Source organism: Dermacentor silvarum, chromosome 8 (genome assembly GCF_013339745.2).
Source record: "Dermacentor silvarum isolate Dsil-2018 chromosome 8, BIME_Dsil_1.4, whole genome shotgun sequence".
NCBI classification, from domain to species: domain Eukaryota; kingdom Metazoa; phylum Arthropoda; class Arachnida; order Ixodida; family Ixodidae; genus Dermacentor; species Dermacentor silvarum.
Window position 1 is genome coordinate 10,402,902 of NC_051161.1, and position 14,706 is coordinate 10,417,607.

Genomic DNA, 14,706 nt, shown 5'->3' on the forward strand with positions numbered 1-14,706 from the left:
CTCCGGCAAGTGTAGAGGCGCAGCTGACCTTGACGTCACCGGGGAGATAAAGCTCGGAGCCGCCGCGACGGCGGCAGAACTCTCGTTGACTTTGTGGCGAGTACATGTAGCCTCGACATGGGACGACCAAAGAAGATCCGGACACTCGAAGAAGAAGCCGCTCATCTTGAAGCGCGCGACGCCGCGAATCGAGAATCTGGGCGTCGCCTGCGAGCCGATTCGGAATACCGTGCCTAGCTGCACTTAGCATTTCCTAGCAAAACTTAGCCAAGCCAAGTAAGACGTGGAAGAAGCTCCGCTGTTTACTCCAGCCTTGCACCACTAGTGCAAGCTGCCCACATTCGTTTATATCGCTATTCATTGCACATTTCACATAACTATTTCACGCGTCACGAATGCTGAGACACAAAACAGGGTTCTATAAGCCCGCTGCCCACCCATTTCTGTGCTTTCTTTCCTTTCGCAGTCTACTTTACTGGTGCCCAACTGCAGAGACCCTGTTAGGTGGATCGATAGCAGCAGCAAGTCTGGCTGGATTTATGGAAGGACTGTATATCGTCACGCTGTATGCAATCTGCACCGACACATTTCTCCACAACGCAGGAGTAATAATAGTAAGCGTACGCTACTGCTTGTGATTTTTTTCATGCCTCCTTTCACCCAAGAAGATAGTGGACGGTACAGCGCAAAGCAGATTTTAACGTCTCGCGTTGCGCACCAACACGTTTTCCCACACCACCCTACAGACATTCAAGAGAGGACACCGCAATCATACGAAAAGCACAAAAATATTGATGAAGAACCAGCACCAGGTTGCTATTCAAGAATGCGTTTGCCATGTATTGAGAAGTGGCTGTTTGTGACACTGTGTTCCACTATTTTGATGGGTGGTGCTCTACTCACCACAGCCTTAGGGAGCCTACATGCAAACAGCGTTTACATGTAGGCTCCCTACACTGCCTTAACCGTACGCGAAAGCCAACCGGTACTTCGACCGTCATACCCTCAAGGACCAGTTCGGAACTCCGCGTGCAGCGTCTTCGACCCGAGGCACAGCGTCTCAAACACCAACGGTCACAAAAGAGGAATGCGAAAACTATCACCTCGCCACCGATACCATACCACCGTGCGATTTGTTTACCGGTGTGTTAGACTGCACTATCTTCGGGATAGGCCCCACGAAAACGATTAGAAAATTACAAGAATATAGAATTTAGTTCATAAAGAATGCTGCGCGCTTTAAAACACACATTCCTGGCATCGCACTATATATATATATATATATATATATATATATATATATATATATATATATGTGTGTGTGTGTGTGTGTGTGTGTGTGTGTGTGTGTGTGTGTGTGTGTGTGAACAGGGAGCCATGATCCCCTACTTATATACTCAAAGGAGCCTATCCTTCCGATATACGCGCCTTGCGGGAGTGCCCCGAGACCTCCACTTTCAAAACCAAAATGCTTCCAAAATGAACATTAATAAGCCTTCCGGCATCTGCGAGCAATAGTACACCCCTCCCCCACCCCAGCCGCCCCCCCCCCCCCCCCGGAACGTTTGCAAAAATTTGGGGACCCCTTCTGGTGCCGCACATGAAGTGCTGGCCCAAGAGACCCGAGCCTACCAAACAGGACTTTAGTTCCGTTGGGACTAATACATACTACTACCTCCTCTTTTTCCTGCTTTTTTTCCTAATCCTAAATAATTCATTCATTCATTCATTCATTCATTCATTCATTCATTCATTCATTCATTCATTCCACGCAATACTTTAGTATGCGCCATTGCATATAAAATCTTCACAGTTTTGAAGGGAGACGACGACGAAGTGTCTGTCTGGCAGAATTCCCTTGTTTTTATGCACCGAATATAACCACCCGATTCATGGCCAATCTCCCACTGTGGGTATGCGCCACAACCACTCAGAACAACAACAACAACAACAACAACAACAACAACAACAACAACAACAACAACGTTGTTTGAGTATCTCTTGCCATTTTGTGGAATTATACGTGTACCTCTGAGAAGTCTCTTCTTTTTCCGTCGGCAATGGACGTGGACCACCTCGGACGTCTGCCAGATTCGGCGACGTCAGCGGTGGCCGCGTCAAGAAAGCGGACTGGCCCTCACAGCGACTCTGACAGCGAGGACACTCGTATTATACTCACTGAGCGGCGAGGAGCCCTCCGACGACGAATTCGAACTTGATGTGAGCCGTAAGGCGAAGAGACGCAACACCAGGACCTCTTCGTCCTCGAGCACATTGAATGAAAGACCACAACGGAGGCCTGTGAACAACACCATCCTCTTCGTTCCTTCTGTGCCCAACGGGAACATGGAACTCCTCAACAGGCAAATCATTTCGGTGCTGCTCGGGGGACTGGTGCAAAACGAAATTACCCATATCGGAGTAAGCACACGTAAGAACATCCTGGCGATCGATGGTACGCATGCGGCCACACTGAATACTTTGTGCAACGTCACCAACCTGGATGGAATGAAGGTCCGTTCCCACATCCCACTAGGCTCTGACGTCGTCACCGGTGTCATCTACGATGTAGATGCCGCGATTCCCAGCTCCGACTTGGAAGTTCTTGTGAAACCAGTCAGTGAGCTGATGTAATCGCGAGTGTTAGCCGCCTGGGCAACTCAGGCTGTTTGAAGGTAGTGTTCAAGGGAGACTCTCTACCTTCATTTGTAAAGGTGGGCCACTTTCGACATCCTGTACGATCTTTCATACCGAAGCCATTACAATGCCTCAAATGCATGAAGCTGGGTCACGTGAAAAGCGTATGCGAGAATGCAGCAGTGTGTTCTCGCTGCGCTGAAACGCACTCCGCGGGTGGTTGCAGGGCCACTGTTCTTAAATGCTCGAATTCTCATGGGTCCCATGAAGCTTCGTCGAAGGATTGCCCAGAAATTAAAAACGAGCTGGTTGCATTAAACCAAATAGCGAGAGACCATTCGTCTCACCTAGAGGCTGCCAAAACCATCAGTAAGCGGCGATATCGTCGCCGACATTCGTTAAAGAAAGTCAGCGCCTCTACCGCGTCCGTCGCATAGCCTCCGGCTACACCTCCCTTGCCACCCACACCGGTCATGGCTGGTAGGAACCAGAATGCTGGAAAAAGCAAGACTGCGGCTGATGCAGGTTGGCCTAGGTTGTCAACGCCACAGCCACCTGCAAATTCACATTGCACATCGGCAACCATAAATTCTGAACCTCCCACCGATAAACTGTCTGAAGAGGCCAAACAAGTGATCGCAATGCTTCGATCAATGATGAACGCCATACGCGAGCTCCTTGGCAAGCTAAAAATGCCGTTAGCTCAAAGTGCACTACAGGTACTGGATGCTCTGAATCCAGTACTTGCAAGCCTTGAGTAGACATCATGGCTCGTCCAATACTGTCATTTCGCACTGAGGTCAGACAAGCTTCGATTTAACACTGGAACGCCAAAGGCTTGAGGTCCCGCCTCTCATCCTTCCGTCAATATATTTTCACATCGGATTCCCATAATCGTTATTTGTGAATCAAACGTACTTACTCCCATCAAACTGTCAGAGTAAGAACCGTTTATGTCGTCGATGTGCGAGGAGCGCAGCAAAGTTGTCGTTTACATCCGCACGGATTACATCCCACTATGGAGTACAACCACATGATGACAGTCAGTATGTCTGCCTACGTGTAAGAAAGAAACACGTGTCATTCACACTCATTGTTGTCTACTTATTACAGTCAGGACGATTTGAATGCGATAGACTGCGAGACATATTGTTACATACCAATTGTACTTGGATTATAACGGGCGATTTCAACACACATCACTTACTCTGGGGTAGCTCAGCAATTACTTCCAGAGGCAGGAGTCTGGTGTCATTCGCCTCTGATCACGACCTTTGTGTGATGAATGACGGTAGTCCTATGTATACCTGCGAGGCCTCAAGTATAGCAGTTGCCTGGATTTGACTTTGTTATCACGATGCTTCATTTCGCAAGTACAGAGGTTTTCAGACATAAAAACACATGGAAGTGAATTGCAAGACCGTAGAGGCTTGGGCTAGTCGGTACATACTCGAGAGGGAAACAGCGCGAAAAAACACGACAAGAAGACAAGAAGGGAGACAGCGCTGGTGTGTGTCTCCCTTCTTGTCTTCTTGTCGTGTTTTTTCGCGCTGTTTCCCTCTCGAACATGGAAGTGACCATATTCCTACTTACTTGAAGATCTGGGGGCTAAACAATTTCTCCTCGTCGAATGCAGTACAACGTATCAATTGGACTAAATTTAAGCTACACATGGAAAATGCATGCAGAGAAGACCTTGGCCATAGCCTGGAAGATACCATCACAGAGGCAATAAGAGAATCTTCATGCCTCCTAACGTTGACAGCGAACCGTTCCCAATTTGACGTAGAACTGGAGAGGCTAACTCTACTTCGACGACGAGCTGAAAGGAGATACAGGCGCACGAAGGCAGTTTGTGACCTGAGAATCGTACGAAGAACACAGAATTAAGAAAATCCAGCGCCCTTTGGACAAATTGCAGGAAGAACGTTGGAAGTCCTTTTGTGAATCACTGGACCCTCGTAAACCACTGTCATACATCTGGAGGACAGTTCGTGGCCTGCGCTCGTCTCCACAACAGCGACATCCTTTCATGGCCTTAGCCTTAGATCACTGCCGAACGCAACTTGAGGTGGAAAATGATTTTTGTGCGCGGATCGCTGGCGTGTGTGTCACTCCCAACGCCGAAGACGTTGGTGTCGTCCCAGTGTCTCGCGTCCCAGAAATAGAAATTCCATTTACTATGGAAGAACTTGAAGCCTCTTTGGCTGCTTCGCGACGTTCATATTCACCAGGGCCCGACGGCATCACCTATGCCGCTCTTGCCCATCTTGGACGAGAGGCCAAGCAACAGCTGTTGAATTACTACAACCGTTCATGGCATAATGGCATTGTTCCTCAGCAATGGAAAATACGTCGGCGTGTACCGCTACTTAAACCAGGAAAGTCGCCTTTAGACCTTACATCATATTGTTCTATTGCCCTGGCAAGTTGCATAGGGAAAGTAATAAAAATATGATCCTTACATGCCTAGAATGGTACCTTGAACGCCAGAATATATACCCTGACTCCATGACAGGTTTTCGGCGAGGCAGGTCCTCAATAGACAATGTTATTGACCTGACAACATACATACAACAACAAAAATGCCTCAAGCGCATACCAATGGCGCTCCTTCTTGATGTGAAAGAGGCGTAGGATAATGACGCATATGAAGCAATCCTCGAGTCATTAGAGGCTGTTGGAATCGGTGGCCGTATGTTTCAGTGGATCCAAGACTATTTGACCAGAAGGTCCTTCTTTGTGCAGACCGAAAATGGCGACAGTGCCAACTATTTTACATACGGCGGCATCCCACAGGGCAGGGTATTGAGCCCTACTCTCTTTAACCTAGCTATGATTGGCCTTGCTGAACTATTACCCAAGACAATAATTAATTCACCTGTCAGTCTACGCTGACGATATTTGTCTTTGGTCTTCTGCGGTGACTCGTCGTCAAGTGCGCGCGAGAATTCAGCGGGCAGCCACCCTAACTTGTTCGTGTCTCTGAAAACAAGGCCTTATTATATGTCCATCGAAAAATGCACACGAATCGCGTTTACGCGCAAACCCACTGACGCCATACCCTGTTTCTCTCAATGGCCACGCTATTACATACCAGAAGTCTCACCGCTTCTTAGGTGTGATTATTGACAGGGACCTTTCTTGGAGCCCCCACTGCATCTACATGAAGCGGAGGCTAATTTCGGCTGTACGTATAATGAAGTTCCTCTGCGGAAAAACCTGGGGCACGTCGGTACGGTCCATGCTGCAGCTGTACAGAACACTGTTTCTGGCTTTTTGCGGTACGGCTTGCCGGTTTTGGCGAACACATGCAAAACAAATATTTGTACCCTCCAAATTTTGCAAGGCCAGACTCCACGGAAATGTCTTGGACTACCACGATGCACCTCGACTCATGCAACAATCATGATTGCTAGAGACTACTTGGTTCCTACATACATCACGGTTGACAACCTCAGAGCACACATTCGACACCTGTGTAGCGTACCCAGTCACTACATTGCTGCTTTGCCGGCCCAAAGACTTCAAGCCATGTTTTCCAAACTTGTTGCAACACATCAAGGCTGCCTTCCGTCGGGCTTTACACAAGCAGCAAGATCACTGTTACCCTCGTGGTGTCTACGACAGCCACAAGTACACCTCATGATTCCGGTAATTACGAAGAATATCCGTCATTCCACAGTGGCTCTACGACAGTTGACATTGTCATTACTGAAGGATGCATATGAACAAAGAACGCACATTTTCACCGATAGATCTGTCTCAGCCACCAGCTCCACAGGCGCTTTTATCATCCCGGCCTTACAAGTCACAAGGAAGTTCAAGGTCTCCCACATAACGACCTCTACGGCAACATAACTTGCCGCTCAACGTGCTGCTGTTAGTTACATCGTAGAAGCACCACCTCGAAAGTGGGTAATTTTTGTGACTCCAAAGCAGCCCTTCAGAGTCTGAAGTCAGCATTACGACGCAAGACCAATGAACAGCTGGTGTTTGAGACAAGAGAGGTTCTCCATCAAGCCCGCATGAACGGACATGAGATCATCTTTCGATGGCTGCCGGGGCCCTGTGGCATCGTCGGTAATGACCTTGCTGATGATGCAGCCCGGTCAGCCCATAAGGAAACCGTGACAGTTCCTATACCCTTATCAAGGACAGTCGCTGCGAGGAGTGTTCGTTTACTCGCTCAAACCAAGACTGAAACTTCATGGAGCACCCCGATTTTCTCGAACTGTCGTCTCCACCGGCTGGATCCTACAGTGAGGTTGCAGACTCCATCGAACTTCCCCCGCCGCGATCCAACTTTGCCGCCTCTGGTTAGGGGAGGCTTTTACGAAAGCGTACGCGTCCCTTATGGGCATGTCCGACACACCAATTGTGACTCGTGCAACTGTGAGGAGATGGTCGAACACGTGTTGCGATTTTGTCATCTTTATGGCTTCGAACGCTACATTCTTCGGAGTGTGTTAAACCGATTAGACAGCAGATCGTTTTCAGAGACCAAGATTCTTGGACCATGGCCCGACGCGTCGCAGGCTTATAAAGCGACGCGGGCATTGTTACAGTTGATGAAGTCGACTGGCCTCAGTGACCGATTGTGAAGTGTTGGACAACCGCCCGTGTTCCTAATGAGAGTACTTTCTTCCCCCTCTCATCTTTCTTTATTTTCATCCCTTTAAACCCCCTCTCCCGTGTAGCCCGTGCAAGCCGGACGTGCGTCTGGATAACCTCCTGCCTTTCCTTTCTTCTTTTTCCTCCTCCTCCTCTTTTGAATGTTGGCAAGGTCTGCGAATGGTGCTTTAATGTGCAGGTGCTGGCGCTTAAAGGTGGTGTCATTCTTATGCTCGATCGTGACTTAAATATATACCATCATGTTTCGATGTGAATACGTTTTCCTTTTTTTTTCGGAGAAATGGACTGTATTCACCAACTATGGAAGGTTTGCGATATTAGCAAGCTAAGGAAGTGGTGCGATAGACTCGTCACAATTATATTGTCGGTGCAATAGAGCTGCTATTCACATATCTGCCACATTTTTCTTTAAAGTTACAGAGGAAGGCCAGTTAATGTACAAGGTGTTGTGATGGTCTCTATAGACGGGTATGGAGCTAAAAGCTGTATTTGTTGAAAAGCTCACGCAAATTACGATTGACAATGACCAAGGTTACACTTTAAGCAGAGATTAAGCAGAGCCACGTGCCACCCACGGTGTTGACTACCTAAATGCTCCTACCTATAATGGTCACTAACACTCTGGTATGTTCTTTTTTTTTCTTCTTTTTTTTAGGCAATAATGGACGGCATGTTTGGAATCGGATGCATGTTAGGTTCAGGGATTGGGGGTGCCCTTGTTGACGTAAGTATAAATGTTCGCCCCCTCCCCTCCCCCCCCCCCCCCTCCCCACCCTTTTTCTTTTTTTTCCACGTATGCTCGTAGCATTGTGGTTTGAATGGTTCCAAAGACGTAGCACGAATTTTAAGCAGCAAAATGCCCTTTGAAGATTCAGTCTTTAATTTACTTTATTGCATCCACCACAGTTACGCCAATTTTTCTTGTCACGGATAGAGTAAACGGCCTTTGCGTCGAGCGACGTGCCAAAAATGTGATCTGCACTAGAAGCAGTAGGAATAAATTAGCAAGTTTTATTTATCTCGCTACGAATTTAGATAGTTTCACAATTTTCAGCTCTTAGCTAATTTTAGTGGTACGCCGTGGGGACTCGCTAACGCTATTCCCTGGGACGAAGTGCATTCCCTGAGACGAAGGGAGAACCACTATTCGACGTAGAGCACAGGTGCTGTGCTCAACGTCGAGGTAGAGTGAATGCTGTTTTGATCCCGCACTTCATTTTCCACAATATGGTGTGCGAAGCAGGTTAGGCTTTCTTACTCCCAATTCTTCCTTCTTGAATCATTTCTAGTCTTAAAATTTTATGAAACCGGTGTCCACTTGCACCTATAAACTGCACAACGCGATTGACGCCGTGAACATTCGGCAGCTGATCAATACTTCTTTCTGTTAAATTACGCGAATTTCTGCTGACCTGTTTTCTGGTTTATTAAGCAGTAGGCAATGTCTACGCAAAGCGTTAATAAATACATGTTGGTTATCACCTTTTCGTAATATGCTGCATGCTCAGATAATCCGTGTTTTCTAACAGCCAGATGAAGATGGTATTTCCTGTGAAAGTCCTGCCTTCAACGAAATTAAAACACGTCAGCGCTTGGCTACCTCAATTCATCGTCATTCCCAATAGTTTACACACAACTTTTTTTAGTACTCTCGTGCTGATTGTTCCAGTACCTTAAATGCTGCGTCAATAAAATGAAGACAAGGATGCCAAGAATTACGCATATATGTAAATGGTGTGAATAGCATACAGTAGAATCAGTTTCTATGTTGTCACGGGGATTCACAAGTACACGGGAGAGCCAATATTTACAGGCTGCTGCTACCAGAGAATGGCTGACAGCATCTCACGAGGCATGTCCCGTCTTCTTCCTCTTCGCGTAGCACAGCGGTCCTTTAATGGCAGGCTCGTACACAATGCCTCGTAACATCATCAATGCATAAAAATGGTGTCGTGCATGACTTGACTTTTTTATGACCCGCTGTGATTGCTTAGGGACTAGGATGTGGCGCTTCTAAGCTCGGGGTCGCGAAAGGGGCTGCGGCGGCCGCATTTCCATGCGGCCGAAATTCGAAAAGGCTCGGGCACTTAAGTACACCTACAACAAATCCAGGTGATCGGAATTAATGTGGGGTCCCCCTACTAAGGCGTCCATCATAACGAAATCATGGTTCTGGCACCTGAAGCCCCGGAATCTTATTTGTTTTAAATATCTACCTTTGCTGCCTTTTCTGTGTTCAACAGGTACTGTCAAGGGGTATTCAAGTTTTATTAACACAATCATCGAACATCATCGAAGGTGCACTGCCTGGCTTGTCTGGATTTTCAGAAAAAAAATGCGTATATGCAGAATTGATACATAAATATTGTGCACTGACAGAGGACAATGCTCAATACTATGTTTGTAGCCATTAGGGCAACTGATATTATGTTCTTTTCCAGCTTTGGGCATTCCCGTTACCGTATTTTGTGTGCGGCATTCTGCTCATGACTGTAGTGCCATACTTCATAGCCAAGGGACCAGCTCCCAAAGTTCCACGGACAGGTGAGGCCTTAGTTTACATCACCAAATACACAGTGGATTTGTGTTGTTTTTTATGTTAGGTTTTATGGTTCACTAATAATTTGCGGCTTAATTCGATATGAAACGAAAACTGAAAGAGGGAACATTAACTTTTTTTCGGAGAGAGAGGCGGAGAAGAAAGGGAGAAGGGAAAGATGTTAATTAGAACAGCGACTGATTGAATGCTCGATGCTTGGGCAGGGTAACAGGGGCATAGATAGGTGAGAGTGATAGAAGGGAAAGAAGCTGTGAATGCGTGCACGCGCGCACGCAGCGCCACGCTGTCAAACGTATTTGCACAGTCCAGTCGTCCTCAAAAATGCCTAAAGCACTTTCATTGGCTTAAGGGTTCAGAAGAGTTGTGAACGACGAACGGGCAGTCGACGACCGTGCAGCCGTCAGAATACAGTGTTCGTCATATAAATCAAACCAAGGACAGTGCCACGTTAAGTGGTCTATGTTCTCTTCGCAGTCGTATGCGGCCAACAATGCGGCATGCATTGCATATACAGTGTGTCCCAGCTAACGTTAGCCAAGCTGTTGAATGGAAAAGAAAGTCTACAACAATGTGGGGCAAAATACCACTACAAAACCTACTGTGTTCGATTGTCAGTGGTCTGATGATCGGACACTGTAGGTCTTAAGATCGTAACTTGCACCGTACTCTCTTAATCTTTTTTTTCTTTCTTTGTTTTCGTTGAATAGCTTGCGCTAACGTTAGCTGGGGCGCCCTATACACTATTTATGCACCACAATTAGCCTTTTCAATTAGTGCTGAATACATTTTCGTGAAGGGAAAGCTTAACCACACCCGACACAGAAGAGATGCCTCACGCCACAGCATATGCCTATGTCGGACCTTGGATGTCGGGCGAAATTTCAGGAAGCGCAGAGTGTATTGTGGGAACCTCAAGTAAACGAGTCATCACTTACTCCGCAGCATCTTTTCTTCCTTTCGGTGGAAGTTTTAAATGCTCAGCTTCTTACTTCCAAAAAAGAAAAAAAGAAATGACAGAAAGACTTCCTCGATTAGTGGTTTACAGGCGACGTCTTTTTGCTTAATATTGATCAAAATGAAAAAATGTAAACTTCGCAAAAGTGATACGTGAACGTTAGTGACGATAGATCCGAAGTGGTCCAAGGATACTAAAACATACTGCTACAAAACATATGTTTAAATGGAATGAATAAGGCTCGGTTGTTTTCTCTTTATTTATTTATTTATTTATTTATTTATTTATTTATTTATTTATTTATTTATTTATTTATTTATTTATTTATTTATTTATTTATTTATTTATTTATTTATTTACACTTTACCTACATCGCCACAAGGCATTGCGTAGAAGGGGGGAGGGGGGGGGCACAGATCACACCTTAACACAAAAAGCAATAGATTGTTGTACAAGCTACATAAGAAAGAAAAAGAAACACGCTGATATGCGAAATTATACAGAATATACAATCATTACCAACAACATGCCTTCCAAACAACACTTCGGGAGCATAATTCCATTGACGTTATGTCGACGTTGTGTCGACGTTATCATGGGGTAAAAGAAAAACAGTTCATTATTAGTTTGGCTAACGATATCGTCTGGGAGCCGGTTTCATTCTTGCTATTATTCTTACGAAGAACGAACTACCAAAAGTGGGGGTTTTGAATGGGAATTGTAATATTTTTCCTGAATTATCTCGACGAAGCGAGAGTAACACCCGTGAGCAAAAGTATACGGTCCAGAGATTGCGCGGTAAAGCCAATTTTTTTCAACTGCCTTCGAATGCAGCTTGAAATTGAGGACTACAGTCGAAACTTGGCATTGCGAACTTTGCAGTGTACTCGTAAATTTCAGTTTATACCTGTTAATTACGAAATAATTAAGTTTTTTCGGCGACCCTGTGGTTCGTATACTTTTGCTCACGGGTGTACGTCGGTTCTGAGAGGTATTCTAGGGGATTAATGGCATTATTATTATAATAAATATTATGAAGAAACTTAAGTCGCAGTTTGTGACTTCTTATTGTTAATGGCTCCCATCCTAATGTACTTTTTATTTCGGAAATGCATGAAAATGAATTATAGTTATTACTTACAAATCTAGCTGCTTGATTTTGCACTTTTTCCAGTCTCTCGATAAGGTACTGCTGATGAGGGTCCCAAATTACACAAGCATAATTTAGAAAGGATCTTACATACAAGTTGTTGAAAACCACACAAATTATGCGAAATTATGTGTGTACGCCAGATTTCAGCTTCTCTATATTTAGCTGTATACTACTTCCCACTTGCTCGAGAACATCGACGGTAAATAAATTGAATGACTTAAGTAGACCCGCTAATTTGCGGCAGTTCAGTGCAGTTGGATAAACAATAGCGTAAACATATAAACCCGATACATTATATTTATCAGCCTGTTTCTAAGTGAAACGCCTGATTTGTAACTGCTAGCCCGCTAGGCTGTGCCTTGATTTATTTTTCTCTCTCTACTATCATACTTACATACTATACAGTGTGTTCTGGCGAATTCGCAGGCCGTCTGTGGTTAATAAGAAAACGAAAGTTTTGTGTGCACACCTCTAATACAACGCGTTATTTCAGACCCATCTTCGTCAACGGAGTCCGAATTGAAATTCAGCTACTACAGACTTTTCGCCAATCCTCGCTTCATGATCAACATGGGCTCTGTGTCACTTACATTCGTCATGCTCGGGTTTTACGAGCCCACACTAGAGCCCTACCTCCGGCAGGTAAACGTGCGCCTTCTTAGTCTTCTGTCGTGTGACAATAAAATCGAGGAAACGTATACGACCATTCTGCCTGCAGCAGTAATTGCTTCACATCAGAGTTGTGTACTCTAGATTAGGAAAAAATTAGCATCCGGTGAGGAGATCGCAACGTGCTGTAGATATTGCAGAAGAAGATGTAAAAGATTTTTCTCGGTACAAAACACGGCGAATGTATAAAGAACACAAGCGCTGTCTTTCGCCACGAAGAAGATTATTGGAAATAAAATTACGGCGAAATTTCACGCTACTTCGGTCTCGCTATACATCATGATTTCATACCCGTTTACGCTAACAGTTGTGCCTGCAGGAGTGAAATGAAGAAAGGAGATTGTTTTTCTTCCGGTTATTTTGTAAATTAACCTGCTTGCTAGCTGAACTAGAATCATCGCTTTAATCTCAAAGCATGTATATCTCCATAGCACTCGCCATAAAGAAAAACTACCTTCCATGATGTTTCAGCTCCACGCCTCAAAACTGGCATGCACTTCAGCAAGAACTTTTAACGGCGGAGCTATTTAAGGTCGAGGTTGGTGTTTATCCCTAGGGAGCGATGGTGTTCGCAGTTTCGAACAAAGTGGAGAGAGTGTGAAATGATGAGAGGACGTGCAGAGAGAGAAAGAGAGACAGGCAGACAGCGAGAGAAATAAAGAAAACAAAATAAACTCACTTGACGAGGCGGGATTCGAACCAAGGTACCCTCGGTCTGAAGGCGAGCGCCATAGACTCCCTGCAGAAACAGGGATTGTAGATTCGTCAAGCTGTTGATGTATAGCTTTTTTTCTACAGTCCCCCCATCTGTAAATCTACAGGATGGCAAATAAACAATTTCAATTTCAATAACCACTAGGCTATACACCCACTTTTTTGCTTCTTTATTACATGGAAAACAAAATTGAAGATATATTACAGTGCGGACAAAGCCACACACTGAAAACTGGGGCAACCACACACATGCTTCAAAGTACATCCAATCAGGTGGATGTTCCTGCGCAGCATACACACCTCTTAGATAAGCTGCACTTTCATGAAAGAATGATCTTGTAGATCGCGGGCTTTCGGCATGGCGATCACACATTCTAGCTCTCTATAGGCTGTATAAGCCCAGTACTATTAACATGTCATAGGGAGGACCGCCAGTAATCTTAAACGGTAGGAACCTAATTGCGTATGGAGTGAAATCAATGACCTTTTTAAGCGTCCATTGGAGAATGTCCCAGAAAAATATAGCATCCGTACAGTCTATAATACAGTGATCTATGGATACGGCACGAAGCAGCCCCTCGCGTTCAACCAGGTTCTAACTGAAAGTGTTTCCGAATGCAATTTAAAGAAAAATGTTTTAACTCCAGGAGGTATACACATTTTACGGACCCGCCTAAATACATCCTGATAAGGCCGATTTAAATAAAGTGCACGATAAAGTGCTCTGCGAAAATCGAGTCCACCAGTGCAGCAAAAATTTCTTTTCGACTCGCAGTGAAAATGTACTCTAGGCGGAATCTTACTTTCAAGAAAAGGAATAAATCAACGACCTCCTTGAGAAAGCCTCAGGGAGTCTGTGTGAACTCCTTGGCATCTGATGACACTAATATATCAGGAAGATAACGAACTAATCGGAGCTGTAACATTTCACGCAAAAGAAGATGGTCACTGTCTCGAAAGAAAACCAAGCGAGAAACAATTTACCTGACAAAGAGATGGACTAATCGTAGACCACCTCATTCAAGAGGGACGAACAGATCATCGCGCCACATCGATTCACAACTCGAACTCCAAATAAATGTTGCAGATACGGAATGCAGTGCCTGAATGCGAAGTCGTCAGCAGTGCAGTACTTGCAGCACATACATGAGATGGGAAACTAAGAACACGTTGCACACTTCAGCACGACTTAACATTGACAAATTCCACCCTCGCCAGGGATTCACTTCACTTTGTATTTTATTGCGATAGAAACTATATGGACACTTCTATCACACATTCTATCATTCTATCAAAGTTAACGCTAGCACCAGAAGCCGCACAAAATTCTTCTGTAATTGCAAGAGCAGTCTTTACACTCTTTTTATCAGTGCAAAAAAAAAG

At 45.1% G+C, this 14,706-nt stretch overlaps 1 protein-coding gene across 3 annotated transcripts in view; it reads left to right on the top strand.

Annotated features, from left to right (window-relative positions):
* The window catches only part of LOC119460614 (MFS-type transporter SLC18B1-like), an 83,467-nt gene that overhangs the window by 40,688 nt on the left and 28,073 nt on the right, over positions 1-14,706 (top strand). For 2 of the 3 annotated variants that reach the window (XM_037721636.2, XM_049673108.1), the window contains exons 4-6: positions 7,928-7,996; positions 9,714-9,816; positions 12,434-12,582. In XM_037721636.2, coding sequence (XP_037577564.1) covers positions 7,928-7,996; positions 9,714-9,816; positions 12,434-12,582 — 321 coding nt within the window. Of the gene's footprint in view, positions 1-466; positions 615-7,927; positions 7,997-9,713; positions 9,817-12,433; positions 12,583-14,706 lie in introns of all 3 variants that reach the window. The other variant, XM_049673107.1, reaches the window with a different exon arrangement.